The sequence below is a fragment of the Gymnoscopelus braueri genome (assembly GCF_963280865.1).
Source record: "Gymnoscopelus braueri genome assembly, chromosome: 14".
NCBI lineage: Eukaryota > Metazoa > Chordata > Actinopteri > Myctophiformes > Myctophidae > Gymnoscopelus > Gymnoscopelus braueri.
The window spans coordinates 49,791,608-49,806,731 of NC_137619.1; the positions used below are offsets into that span (position 1 = coordinate 49,791,608).

General features: G+C 42.6%; 1 protein-coding gene across 1 annotated transcript in view; it reads right to left on the minus strand.

Moving 5' to 3' along the window:
* LOC308100723 (rap1 GTPase-GDP dissociation stimulator 1-B) overlaps positions 1–15,124 on the minus strand; it is a 64,547-nt gene that overhangs the window by 4,808 nt on the left and 44,615 nt on the right. Inside the window, exons 10-11 of the mRNA XM_080449795.1 lie at positions 14,657–14,782; positions 11,154–11,293 (exon numbers count right to left, since the gene is read on the minus strand). Of these exons, the coding sequence (XP_080305921.1) occupies positions 11,154–11,293; positions 14,657–14,782 (266 nt within the window). The remainder of the gene's footprint in view (positions 1–11,153; positions 11,294–14,656; positions 14,783–15,124) is intronic.

Genomic DNA, 15,124 nt, shown 5'->3' on the forward strand with positions numbered 1-15,124 from the left:
CAAATAGCTGGAGGTGTGGTTAGTGGACAGAGTCATACATGGCTCTATTTAGAAATAGTTACTCTGACAGGATACCAACAGGTGAGAACACGGTTTGTCTACTACTGCAAACTTTGTAAATAGACCTACAAACAGCAGAGTGTGCAAATGTCCTTTCTTTAGAAGGCTCATAGAGGTTATAGCCATAATCATACAGGCAATAGTGTAGTTTTCATATAATTTCCATTATAATTCCTCCCTTTGATTCAAATAGAATCATAGACCAAGAGATATGAAATACTAGACTGTAATGAGATATTACTACAATTATTTACTCTCTAGACCTCAACTGTGGGCCTCTGAATTCCAACCAGTATTTTCCAGAAGCCTAATAGTTCTATGTACATCCTAAAAAGGAGAAATACATTCATGGCATTTAATGTCCACTAACACAACCACTCCTTACAAAGAAATATGGAAACATACAAGACACTTCTGATCGCTGGTAGGGGCGAAAACCCTTTTCTGTCTGCATTCTTTGGGAAAATTCCACCTACGATCCTCTGTATTGTTTTTCCGAGCGACCACTTGTAAGCCAGCAATCAGGTGTGTTTTTGTTTTTGTTTCTTCACATGAGCTCAAATGTCAATGAGTCTCTCTTCTCTCCTCTTGGCTACAGTTCCTCGTGGCTACAGTTCTAAGTTGTATGGCATGTGTCTTTTTGTCTTTGTTTGGGCACCGACAACTGCACTTGCTTGGCCTCCGGTAGCCTGGAACCAGACAAATCTGCCATCGCATATTATTTTTGTCGACCAGGCTAGGCTCACAGTGCTCCTCCCAACCAGTGCACCCATCACAGCTGTCACTGGGGATACAGGATAGTGGGCACTAGGGACATCCGGGCACCTTTGCTGCAAAGTTGGCTACTTTCACAGTCACTGGTCACTGGTCACTGATCACTGTATATCCTTTGGTTTTCCATAACTGTAAAAAACAACTTGTGCAGGTAATTGTGCTTCACATAGATTGGTTCCACTGTAAATTAATAAGTTTGTTATATAGATTTCTTTTTAAATTTTTAGGACCTGGACAACAATTTCTAGAATGTGTATATAGGACAGCAAACAGACAGTGTATGATGTGCGAGTAAGGAACTATACAATTATACAATTGCTCAAGATACAAACCAAACTCATTATGTGGGAAATTTCATTTCCCAACACATCTCCTGATATCTCCAGATTACTCTATTGGATTTCAAACTGCAAAATAGACAAACTTCACAACAGCTTTGGTTATGTCACATCCTAACTCTAACCTAAAATATTTGTTTTATCCTATATGTGTGCCTGATAACCCTTCTAAGTACTTCCTTTAACTTAGTCATTATGTATCTTAAACACAGTTGCCCAATTACTGGTTCACAACCTTTTCTATGCTTATTCTACAGGTTATTTGACCAAACTATGAATCTGTAATTTTACTTAACCCTTGTCCCTCTAGTCCTTGTAATGGCAAGGGGAAACTTATACCAGTCTTATTACATGGTATTGTCAAAATGAATGTTTCACTGTATGGTGATGTCAACACTATAGGAATCACCATTACAAGATAATCAATCCATAGTCTAATATGTCACAATAAATATTTTCAATAATGGATGAAATCTGTTACATTTCCATACCTCCAGTTGTTCATTAGTGGGAGTGTTGTCTTACCACTGCAGACGTAATGTTGAACTTCAACATCTCCTGTAATTGCATTTTGTCCACAGACATCACAATGCATTGCACTAACATTCATTGTTTTAGACATGTTAGGTTTTTAGTAGAGTTAGTTCATTTCTCCATATTAACAAGACCCATACGATGGAAGGGAAATAAATGCTTATTAACATTTCACCACAACACAGTATTGCAAAGATACCCGCCATCCATTACTCTGCACCTGAAAAAGAGCATCGGTCCAAGATTGGTCCTCCCCTTGACAAGTAGGAAAAATCCAATTAGCATTAGAATGACGTACAACATTTGTAACCAGATATCATCGGTCCAAGATTGGTCCTCCCCTTGACAAGTAGGAAAAATCCAATTAGCATTAGAATGACGTACAACATTTGTAACCAGATATCAGGCTTCCTATTAGAAAAACAGCAATTTGGTTAGCATGATTTTCTTTCACCTCAAAGTTCTCATTACTCAGAAACCATCCATTATAAACTTGTACCTTTTAGTTTTACCAAAACTGTGGTTGTAATGCATTCAACATTCTTCCAAACATACCAGTGATTCTCAAACCATTTGCCTTCCTTAAAAAACTATTTGAGAGACACCCCTGGTCCACTCATACAAGTTCACATACCCGGGTATCATCCATTCTCATCAGACTTGCTCTGCATCCTTGAATACCAACTCGTGGCCTTGTGGCCTCAGAGTGTCCGCCCCGAGACCGGGAGGTCAGCTCACACCCGGCCTAGTCACACCAAAAACTCTAAAAATGGGACCCACTGCCCCCCTGCCTTGCACTCAGCATTAAGGTTTGGATTGGGGTCCGTCCCTGTGACACACTAGTGTCATGTCCAGGGGGTGTATTGTTCAATACACTGCCTCACACTAAGGACACATACTGATTGGTGATGCTGTTGCTCTGCTCAAATATCTCCTAATAAATTTTCCTCCTTCTCCTTCATCATGACTGTATATAATATTTTCCACAATATTTGGCTATTCATTTTCTCCATTCTAAACTGTTTACTGATGACTCAGCAGGGATCAGTTGCTCACTGACCCAGCAGGGGACCCACTGGCCAGGTGACAAAAACAAAGCCTACTTTTGTACTACCCCCCTTTCCTAATCGCCTACTCCCCTCTTTGAGAAGCACTGAACCAACGTAGGAATGTAGTAACACTCAATGTATCCTATAGTAGGTTATTACATTATTTTATCACTAAAGGTACTTCATGTATGACATATATATTATATATACATCGTACTACTAGTTCAATATGTAGTATTTTTCAGCAATATTATACTTTTTATTAGTCTATACTTCTTTATCTTCACTCTCTCCCAGTGTATAATTACATTACACCAACAAGGATGAGATGAGTTTTGTATAGACAAAAACTGAAGTGACTGATACTTTTTACAGTGGAGCTAATTACCTTGTGCCACAGTATCCTACTATAGGACAGTGGTGTAAAGTGACCAAGTACATTTACTCAAGTAATGTCCTGAAGTACATTTTTGATTGCCAATTCTCACCACTTTTCCTTTTCCCACTACACTTATTTGAAAACTTTTGGTTACTAGAACTTATAGATATAAATTAAAATATACATTAACCACTTTAGCCCTATTTTATACATAGGCTATTTGAAAATAGTCAATCCAGTTCATATTGCAACATGTTGTGAGCATGAGATATGTTACTTTGCAATACTTTCACTTTTGGTACTTTAAATATATTTTTATTGCCAATACTTTTATACTTTTATTTAAGTAACATTGCGAATACAGGCCTTATACTTGTAACAAAGTATTTCTACCTTGGTGTATTGATAGTTTTATCCAAGTTAAATGTGAGTACTTCTTACACCACTGCTACAGGACTCATGAAATAAACCCTGTACTGGCTGACAGTATGATTCAACTAATATACTCCTGCACTCTGACTTGTCTCTCCCTATTCTGTCTATCCTTAATAACAAACCCTATTCCTAACCTCTTCAATTACTGACATTGTAGTCGTCACACGAAGAAACTGCTGTCTTAATATAGTCTCCCAAATACTCTTATTGTTGTTGAGTGTGGCCCCTGTGGGGGCCACAACAGCTCCCAGCAAGCACAATGACGTCATGATGACGTTATGATGACGCCCGGTCATCACCCCGGTGACGTTCAGGACTAGGCCAGATCACAGCCCATATGGGGATGATCTTTACGTCATTTACAGGACGTCATCACCGGGACATCATATGGACATTTGGACAGCAATTTTGGGTGATGAGAAATGTGTTTAGATGACGTCCTGGAAGTGACGTTTTTGTGGTCAGGATTAATTTTGGTTGAAATCAGGTGATATTCTGGGCCAGATCTGACTTGTCTTGGTTTGACTTGATCTAGCCCCAATCGAGACGTCACTGATTGGTCCGGGTCCTGACTGTGCTTGCTGGGCTGTGATCTAGCTTTTATTGGTCAGACCACAAAGCAACTCACAAATACACTCTGTGGCATCTCCTCTCTGCATGCAAGTTTGCATTTTCGTGCTAGAGATGCGTTCTGTATGTCTCATAAATTTCCTTTTCCTAAAGTAGTATTAGCCATCGGAACTGTATATAGTAAACACTCCCAATTCAGTGTGAGCAACATACACTTACACACTATAATTGCTCTATAGATTTCCAATTTAGTATGTTTTATGATAATTTGATAGTTGATTTAATAGCAGTTGTACCATCTGATCATATCGACAAGCCACTAGTTTCTGTCAAATAAAATCATCTCGCCTACGAAATATTAAGACTATGTAGCTATAGACGTTAATTTTCAGGGATCGTTAATACATTATCTCTATAGGCCTAAACTTTTCAGGGATTCATTATGTTCATAGGCCTAAACTAATAAGCCTGCTACTCACCTACTCACTGTGAGACCACCAATGCAACACCATCACACCCGCACCTCACATAGAGGACAACAGCTAACAGTCCCATGAAAAGAAAAACAGAGTCATTTCATTAGTTCATCATGGCTGTTGAGTCGATGCATGTCCCACCCTAATGCATGTGCCTCAGGAATGCTTGTTCAGAGTCCTCCATGTTGCAAGCCACATAAAGAAAGCCACCTGTCCATTGCCTCCTAGGTCACTGAAATCTGCTCCTGTCAGTCCCAAAATGTCACTGGAAAAGATTCCATTTCAGTGTCATCGTGTTGGCCCCATTCCAACACATTCTGTCTGAGATGCGGACACAGTCTATTTGACGATTAGACTGCAAGTGTGACTGCATTGTCCTCTCCTTAGTAATAGCACGATGTGATAGGTAGAGCATTTGATGGACACGCAGTAAGCAGGCTATGTAAACTACAGTACACTTTATGTCTCTCCAGTCGCAACTGTCATGAAGTTACTATTATTGCAACAGTTATGTGTGTCACTCCTATTACTAAAGTCCATGTTCATATAATGTTATATACAAATGCTCCTATGCAGCAGTGAATCAACTTTACTTTGGTACCCTCATGGCATTCTTGTCATAAAGTATTTGGCTTGTCCATATGACCAAAGCAGCACAACCTTCAACCAAATTGAATAATTCATCCAGATTGGATAGATCTATCACTCTATTAGATGGGTATAGCTCTTCAAATAGACCAGCACCCAACTATCCCCAGATTTATGATACAGTACTCTGACACTAATGCCACAACTTCACCTATTACTACAATTTACAAAAAATAATCATAATCTACTCTTACAATAATGATCTAGTCCCCACTGTTTCTGGGAAATTTCTGTGCAATGTTTAAACAAATTTGACACTCACCTAGGCTCCTCACTTAAGTGGTGTTTCCTATCATTACCACCCAGTGGGCATCAATTCTGGACCCTTGGTTGCTGTGAGGGGGAGAAGCTGAAACACTCATTACTTCCTGCATACTGTCTCTCTCACCCTGAAACGTTACTATCTATACTGGGAGTATCCCTAGAACTAACCACTACCCTTTTCTGTAGTGTAAGATACCAAGGAAAAAATAAGACGGCAGTTACAAAATGACCTATCTCTTCCAAAATAAGGAAGGTAACTAAGTACGTTGACATACTCTATTTGAGTACAATTTTCTCCTTTTTCTTCCCTTTCCTTGATTAGCAGGGATACTGGTTAAATATTTGACTTCTATTTTATTATACTTATAAGGGGTAATATAGTCATATTAACCTCCACTATAATCACGTCACTTTGTCTCCTTGAATATGACAACAAAGCTCCCATTAACCATTAAATCCTATCTATCCGTCTATGTTTAAAAACAGCTGATTGACAACATTGCAGGGGGTCTGCTTGTAGATCTTCCAGTTCTAAGACTGTTAGATGACAACTGCTAATATACTCACAATATTGTCACTCCTCTATCTATGTCTGTGTTTACTCCAACATACAGACTGTTCCTACTCATATTACATAGTGGATATTACTATTTGACTTATTCTTACATTCATACATGTACGCACACTTACACATCCTGTATTCACATACACCAGCTGCTCGAGTCTTACGCAAAGTTAACAGAACCTATGAACTAATTTCTTGCTGTTTACCATCCTCCCTTTATCTTCCCATTTGAGTTGTTTGTTTCCACAACCAGAGACAAAAAAGCAGAATAGAGGTAAACACCTACTGTAATCGTTCCTAGATAAAAACCATCACTTAACTATATATATATATTTTTTCTTTTTCCACACCGTTTCCGGTTAAGGACTTTGTACCGTTCGCAGTACAGGTATTTTCCGTCTTACACGGACGGCTCGTCTTACACGACCTAGTTTGGCTTTCACCAACTTTGCACCGGAGTACAGGTATTTTCCGACTTTCACGGACGGCTCGTCTTACACGACCTAATTTCCTTTTAAGGACTTTGTACAGTTCGTACAGGTATTTACCGAATTTCACGGACGGCTCGTCTTACACGACCTACAGTTTCCTTTTAAGGACTTTGCACCGGAGTACAGGTATTTATCGTTTGACTACGAATGGCTCGCTTTTCACGACCAACTTTAACACAATTGATTGTATCAATACAATATCCTTGGCATATATATTGGGTCATACCACTCTTACCCGTAGTTCGTTTGGAGTGTAGTCTCTGCCGGTCAGCACCTCTGATCCACAGGCCCATCGCTGCGTTTGTGAGTGATGGATTTGCCTTGTAGCGCTATTACTGACATCCTGGAAAAGAGAGTGCTGACGGACAGTAGATACACCCTGCTCGCAGCGCCATCTGTTATGGAAAAATATAAACTTCACATCATTATAAAGGAAATAATTCCACAGAGAGTAGAGTGGATGAACCAGCATATATTTATTATACTATACGAGAGCTCTCGGAGACTGCCTACATGCAGCCTCCCGATTGCTCAGTTGTGTGTCTCCTTTATACACAAGAAGAGAACACAAATAGCTGGAGGTGTGGTTAGTGGACAGAGTCATACATGGCTCTATTTAGAAATAGTTACTCTGACAGGATACCAACAGGTGAGAACACGGTTTGTCTACTACTGCAAACTTTGTAAATAGACCTACAAACAGCAGAGTGTGCAAATGTCCTTTCTTTAGAAGGCTCATAGAGGTTATAGCCATAATCATACAGGCAATAGTGTAGTTTTCATATAATTTCCATTATAGTCTCCCATTTGAGGTCCTCCTCGATGTGTACTCCGAGGAACTTGAACTCGCTGACCCTTTCCACTGCAGCACCGTCGATGAGGATGGGCGCATGGTCTCTCCGCGGCCTCCTGAAGTCCACGATCAGTTCTTTGGTCTTGTCGACGTTAAGAGAGAGGTTGTTCTCACGGCACCAGTGTGCCAGTGATTTGATCTCCTCTCTGTAGTCAGACTCGTCGTTGTTGACGATTCGGCCTATCACTGTCGTGTCGTCCGCGTACTTTATGATGGTGTTGGAGACATGTGTGGCTATGCAGTCATACGTGTACAAGGAGTAGAGGAGAGGGCTCAGCACGCATCCCTGGGGTGCTCCGGTGTTGAGGGTCAGGGGGTCGGATGTGATGCTGCCCATTCTCACCACCTGATGTCGGTTGGACAAGAAGTCCTGTATCCAATCGCACATGCTTGGGTGTAGCCCTAGGTGTCTGAGCTTTTTGTCAAGTATTGCTGGGACAATGGTGTTGAATGCTGAGCTGTAGTCCACGAACAGCATACGTACATATTTGTCCTTCAGCAGCTTGTTGTCCATGTGCGAGAGGACGGTGTGGAGAGCCATGGCAATAGCGTCGTCGGTGGATCTGTTTTTGCGGTATGCATACTGCCACGGATCCAGCGAGGCAGGTAGCGTGGAGCTGATGTATTCCCTCACCAGTTTCTCGAAACACTTGCTGACGATCGGGGTGAGAGCAACAGGTCTCCAGTCGTTCAGGCATGTCACTTTGGCCTTTTTGGGAATGGGCACAATGGTTGACATTTTGAACCCTGCAGGGACCACAGCCAGGGAGAGGGAGAGGTTAAAGATGTCAGCGAAGACACCCGCCAGCTGGTCTGCACATGTCTTAAGGACCCGGCCTGGAATCCCATCAGGTCCGGCTGCCTTGTGGATGTTGACCCGTGTGAAGGCTGTACGCACTTCTCTCTCCGAGATGGTTAGAGGAGGGTTCTCCTCTGCTGGTGCTGCTGATGGCCCCGCTTGGCTGCCGCGGTTGGAGCTGATCTCAAACCGGCCGTAGAAAGTGTTCAGTTCGTTGGGGAGGGAGGCAGGCGGGTTCACCTCGCTTCTGGTTCTTGTTTTGCAGTCTGTCAAGGTGTGTACTGCCTGCCATGTGCTCCTGATGTCGCCACTGCTGAGTTTGTCTTGCATCTTTTTTGTGTAGGCCTTTTTCGCCTTCCTGATGGCGCTGTTTAGGGCCGCGCGCGTCGTGTTGCGCGTTTCCACGTCGCCAGATTTGAAACCAGCGTCCCGTTCATGCAGATGTGCACGTACTCCGCTGTCCATCCATGGTTTCTGATTGGGATAGATCCGAACTGTCTTTTTTGGGACTATGTCATCTATGCACTTGCTGATAAAGCCAGTGACTGAGTCTGAGAGTTCGTTGATGTTATTCCCAGCGGCGTTCTTAAACATCCCCCAGTCAGTCTGGTAGAAGCAGGATTGTAGCATAGCGTCTGTGTCCTCAGACCAGATTCGGATTTCCTTCTCAACGACCGGCTCCCTTTTTAGCCTCTGTTTGTAGGCAGGTAGCAGCTGGATGGCGTCGTGGTCAGAGCTTCCTAGCGGTGGGCGGCGGAGAGCTTTGTATCCATCCTTGAAGGGCGTGTAGCAGTGGTCAAGAATATTGTCACCACGGGTACTGCAGGCGACATGCTGGTGGAATTTGGGAAAGACCTTTTTTAAGTCTGTCCGGTTGAAGTCGCCTAGGCAGATGACTGCGCAGTCCGGGTGGCGATTTTCTTGTGCACTGATCGCCTGGTGTAATTCCCTCATAGCTGTGTCCTTATTAGCTCCAGGATGAATGTAAACAACGGCTACAATCACGATGCTGAAGTCGCGTGGTAGGTAGAAAGGACGGCAGGCTATGATTAAAAGTTCAAGGTCTGGTGAGCAGTGACTGTCTAGGATTTTAACATCTTTGCACCAGTTGTTGTTGATCAAGGCACAAACTCCCCCCCCACGTTGCTTACCGCTCAGTACAGGATCTCTGTCCTTCCTATACGCGGTGAAGCCAGGAGGAGTGATAGAAGAATCAGATGCTAACTCCGTTAGCCACGTCTCTGTTAGCACAACAATACAAGTCCTCCTCGTCTCTGCGTTGTATTTAACGCGCGCCAGTAAGTCGTCCATAGTGGTCACTGTTCTTGATTCACACAGAGATCTAACGTTCGCTAGCAGGATTGAAGGCAGTGCAGGTTTATATCCACGTTTTGTTGTTCTTACGAGAAGACCCGCTCTTGTGCCTCTTCGCCACGGTCTTTTTCGTCGGGGGTTTGTTGTTGTTGATCCAGCCGGAACAAAGGGGACCCCACCCCCCACCCAGCCGAGTGGAAGGTTTTCGGCAAAAAAGTCCGGAATTCTGTGTGTAATCGCTGTGCTGATGTCCATAAGTGCTTGTCTGTCATAACTCCTTAGACACGCGACGGTGTAGGGAAAAAAGAGAAGGCTAAAAAATACTAAAAAGATGGAAAAACGTTGCGATGTTACGGAGCGTGTACGAATGCGGCCGTCCTTCATGGCGCTTCCGGTGATCAGTTACTACGTTTGTGTTTAAAGCTATTCTAATATACGGATAATAAAATGTCTTGTTTTTAGTGTCAGTGCTGGGCCAATCTGGGAACCCATCGCCAAATGAAAAGGAAAAACAGCGCCCTCTGCTGTTTTTTACTATCTCACTTGGCTGTGGCGACGTAGCACACGTACGCAAGGAAACCAGGGTTTTGGTCTGCCTTCAGCCTTTCACTTCCAGTGGTGCGACTATGTTTTCATTCCCACTAACAATATTTCTACACGGAACACTAACACCACTTCTCCCAGAGAACATGGATCGTTTTGGTTATAAGCCCACTTGTTTCTAAGATGAAAGAGCAAGTTAAAATGTGAATATCTTTCCGTGGTTTTGTCTGTTCCGAGGACGCTATTGTTAAATGAGTTTCGGTTTGTTTCTAGTGGGGAAGGATCGGTACACACGTAAATCCCGCCCACTACATTTGATTGGGTAAAGCGTGGCCTGCTTCCTGATCTGAAGGCACGCCCACTTGTAGGCCAGTGCGTACGCAATATGACGAACCCCCCCGACAGATTCAAGCGGAGAGCAGAATCTGTTCTTGAGAGATTAGTGCTGGGCCAAAGTTATTTGTGGTTGGTTTGTGAGTCTTACCCGTTGAAATGTATGTGTTCATCTTGAAAACACAGTTGGAACAACTAGTGGGGCGCTTGGGCAGTGTAGTGCAGCAATTCCCACCTGTATTGTATAGCGTTGCTGTCGGGCAGAAACCTCTTATCTCCTCTTTCTTATGTAATATTTATTTGACAATTTCCAATTTGGTTTATTAAATTGTAACTTCAGAAATGTGCAGATATCCTGTATACACTTATACTGTATGTGGTTTGAGTGAGAAAACAATGTTGCACATTAAGCTAATCATCTGGTGACCGGTGCCCGCTTATAACTGTGGTAACGGGTACCGCACTGGGTGCTCTAACAGTGGGTACAGCGGGTATTGCGTAACCGGGAGGGCATGCATTCCCAACCTGCATCGTCCCCAATCATTCCGAGTATTCTAGACGGGTGCCTGAAGGACACCCGTCTAGTATAGTAATAAATAATAATAACAATAACAATAACAATAACAATAACAATAACAATAACAACTAGAAAAGGATCCCTGTCAGGCCACATGTACAGTCATACAAACACGTGCGTGTGTGTGCGCGCGTGCATGTGTGTGACTCACAGGGTTGCGGCTGTGTCTGATGAGGGCAGCTAGCAGGCGGTTAGCTTCTCCTCTGACTCCAGCGTGGTCTTTAGCCTCACACCACTCCATGACACGAGTCAACAACACCTCATCCTTACCCAGCACTGTGGCTGCCTCCTCTGAGAGACAGACAGAGTGGAGAGAGACAGATATTTTCCAGTAAACGTAAAGCTTCACTGGACATTTTTCCACCTTTCACAATTTAGACATTTAGCAGACTTTTTTTAATCCAGTAAGCAAGGTAAACACATACACATAGAATGCAGAGACAGTGTAGTGCCTCAGTAAACTAGGATCACAGGTAAACCACAAACAGCCTAGCATCAGTCTAAACAATATATCAAAATAATAATCTGTACATATACCAGGTAAACAATGAACCTAGCATCTGTCTAAATCAGGGGTGTCGAACTCATTTTGGTGTCCGGGCAAGATTGGTCAAATGGTGACTTGAGGTGGGCAGGAACCAGTTGCGGACGCACATGCGCGCTCACACGCATTCAGTTATACAGCATTGTTTTTCAATCTGTTGTCTTGTCTCAGAAAACAAACAATGCAATTTGTAACAATAATAATAATAATAATAATAATAATAATAATAATAATAATAATAATTATTATTATTATTATTATTATTATTACATTTATTATTATAAACCATTTTAAGTAGAATAATTTGAAGTTAAACAATACCTGGTAATGTGTGTGGGTGGTTAAATAATTACATTTATAGAACAGTGGTGTAAAGTAACTAATTACATTTACTCAAGTACTGTACCTAAGTAAAGATTTGACGTAGTTTTACTTTACTAGAGTATTTCCAATTTCCAGAACTTTCTACTCCACTACATCTCAGTCACTGCTATAACTACAGTATATCACTTTAAAAAATGTTTTATGAAGATTAGCTACTTTAATTATTTACATTTACAAAAATAGCAGATCTACAAGCTCATAGTGTGGCACTCAGTGCCGCACTATGAGCTTGTATATCTGCTATTTTTGAATAGCCAAATAAATCTTAAAATGACACAGATGCTTTCCCAGATTGAATGTTAAATACGCTCTGAGTTCAATTAATACTGAGGATTTCACTGGGCAAGCTCCTGAGAAATAAAAGAAGCAGCTTTGATACATTTATACGTTTTTAACACATATATGATTAATGCTTCTAACTACCTATTACCATTATTATATTTTCAAAAATGGCAAATTTACATGGTGTAGCCAGCATGAAATTTCATCTAAATCACTTGCTGCTCCCAGACACCTGACATCTCTTTGCTTTAACAAACTTAATGTCAGGGAGCAGTTATTTTCATAACACTGCACTACGTTTGTGTGTGTGTGTGTGTGTGTGTGTGTGTGTGTGTGTGTGTGTGTGTGTGTGTGTGTGTGTGTGTGTGTGTGTGTGTGTGTGTGTGTGTGAGACACAGACAGACAGACAGACAGACAGACAGACAGACAGACAGACAGACAGACAGACAGAGAGAGAGAGAGAGAGAGAGAGAGAGAGAGAGAGAGAGAGAGAGAGAGAGAGAGAGAGTGTGTACATGTCCGTGCTGGGCTGACTCCTGTGTGACGATCAAAGAGTATAGCCATTACTACTCGACTAGTTGAATAGGACTGTTAACGAGCCAATCAGCCAGAACATTCCGCAGCTGGTTAGACAATGCCTGGGCGATCAGAGGTACTCAGTCAAGTAGCAGCGAGTGGGGGAGGGGCGAGCTGCTTGGCAGCACAGCAATGCAAACTGCGACTCTATGTCTGTTAGATGTAGTGTCAATTTACTATTTTTCAAAGTATTTCGCGGGCCGCTATGGACCTTTCCGCGGGCCGCAAAACGCCCGCGGGCCGCGAGTTTGACAGGCCTGGTCTAAATAATATGCTATCTAAATTACATTATAACCTTTGCATAAGTCTGCATGGTCGTCAAAACTAGGTCAAGACACAGTATCAAGAGGTCATTGTATTACCACTGTGTACCATGGCACTGAAGCTCATTGCAGTAAACAAACAGCAGAGGGCGTTGTTTTACCAATGAGTGTACCACAGCACTGAAGCTCATTGCAGTAAACAAACAGCAGAGGGCGTTGTTTTGGGGGTAATGGGCTGATCTTATACTGCCGTTTTTTTCCCAATCCCTAACGTGATTAAGATATGGGGACGGCATAGCTGAATGGCAAGAGAGCCTGCCTGGAGAACCACAGTCCCCAGTTGTCCCAGGCAGTGGCGGACGCAGGATGTCTTTATGAGTAAGGCCAGGCAAATACATGGTAGGCCCCCAGCCCCCAGCTGACAGAAAATATTTCACCGGAATTAAAACCTGTTTTTGGTTACTCCACTCCACTCCACAGAATTTTCCTATTGACCAGATTCTTCCTTACGGTGAAATATTTTCTTTTCAGGCCAAAAAGTGTATTTTAGACGTGAGGTGGGGGCTCAGAGTGTTCCCACTTAGTAGAATAGGCTTTCAACTCCATTAAACCGTCTTTGTTTTGGTGAGTACCAAAAGTGTATTTTTTATTTTTACTACAGACGAGAGGCTGCGCTACTGCGGTGCGAGGGGAAAGAATGGAAAGTACCATAACGTTAAGGAGAACTCCTTCTAACGCTTTGGACCAGAGCTAGACAGGGATAACTAGCTCTTGTGTCCTCTGATAAGCGATTCGAGTAGCCTAATGTTATGCAAGCAGCCAGGTTGAGGCCATTGTTTAAGGTGTTAAAGACGGCTCCTGACGGTGCGTTGTTGTGTTAATGATTGACGGCTGGCGGGCGGCTGACGGTGTGTGCTCGCGCGTGCATGTGGAGCTGCTCGTGCATGTGGAGCACGCGCGAGCCCCCAGCCCCATAGTGTCAGAACTAAGGGGTCGCCGACCCCCCCTAGCACCCCCTTCAGCTCACCCCTGCCAGGTACGATGCCAGGCCTGGCCAGCAATGTATTGAATATGTCTGGTCTAGGCATACTGTCAGATGTTCTATCTGAAGCAGTCCAAAGAGAACGTTTGGATTGATTGATTGATTGATTGAATACTTTATTTAGAAAGACATGGAAACAGTACATGGAAGTACAATTCACAATGCAAGGTCCTCTAAACTGGATCGCTCATAAAAGCACAGTGGCTTATTTAAACGGATAACAGTGGCTGATGGATTCATGAACTAATTAAATTACAGAGGTGCTCCTTTCTTGGATATTTTCAAAATAGCCTCCGTATAAAATGAGGCTAAAGTGGTTAATTTGTGTTTTATAATGTAATAATGTATAAGTAAAAGTAAAAGTACAATATTTGCCTCTGAGATGTAGTGGAGTAGAAGTAAAAGTATAGACAATTGGAAATAGTCCAGTAAAGTAAAAGTACCTCAAAATTGTACTTAAGTACAGTACCTGAGTAAATGTACTTAGTTACTTTACACCACTGGCCACGGACACAGTATGTCTGTGTACGGAACATATTGATGACCCCTGGATCGGAGCTCACCTTGTCCGTCGACCATCATCCGCAGCGTGCCCAGCAGCTTGAACTGCACCGGGGGCATGTCAGTACGCAGCAGCGTTTTGATCCTGCCCGTCACCCCGTCTTCCAACATGCGCACCTTGTTGCTGCCTGCGACACACAGCAAAGAAGAGAGAGATTGTTGATGTTGTTGTTGTGAGAATACCTTTGTGGAAAAAGCTACAGGCTAGTGATGCACTTTAATTTGTGTGTTGGTGTCGTTAGCAGTGATTTTAGATATTTTGTCTTTAGTGGTTTTGTATGTCTTGTGTTTCATGTGACATGCTGCGTGCTATGTAATTTATTGAACTATTTATTTATTTTTCTAGGCCACATTGGAAATAAGTGTTTCATTACACTTTGTGTTCATCCTGAGTTGAAGTTATATTGTGCTGAAACTTGATTTATTTTTTTGCCAAAATCAATCAATCAATCAAGCAATCAATCAATCAG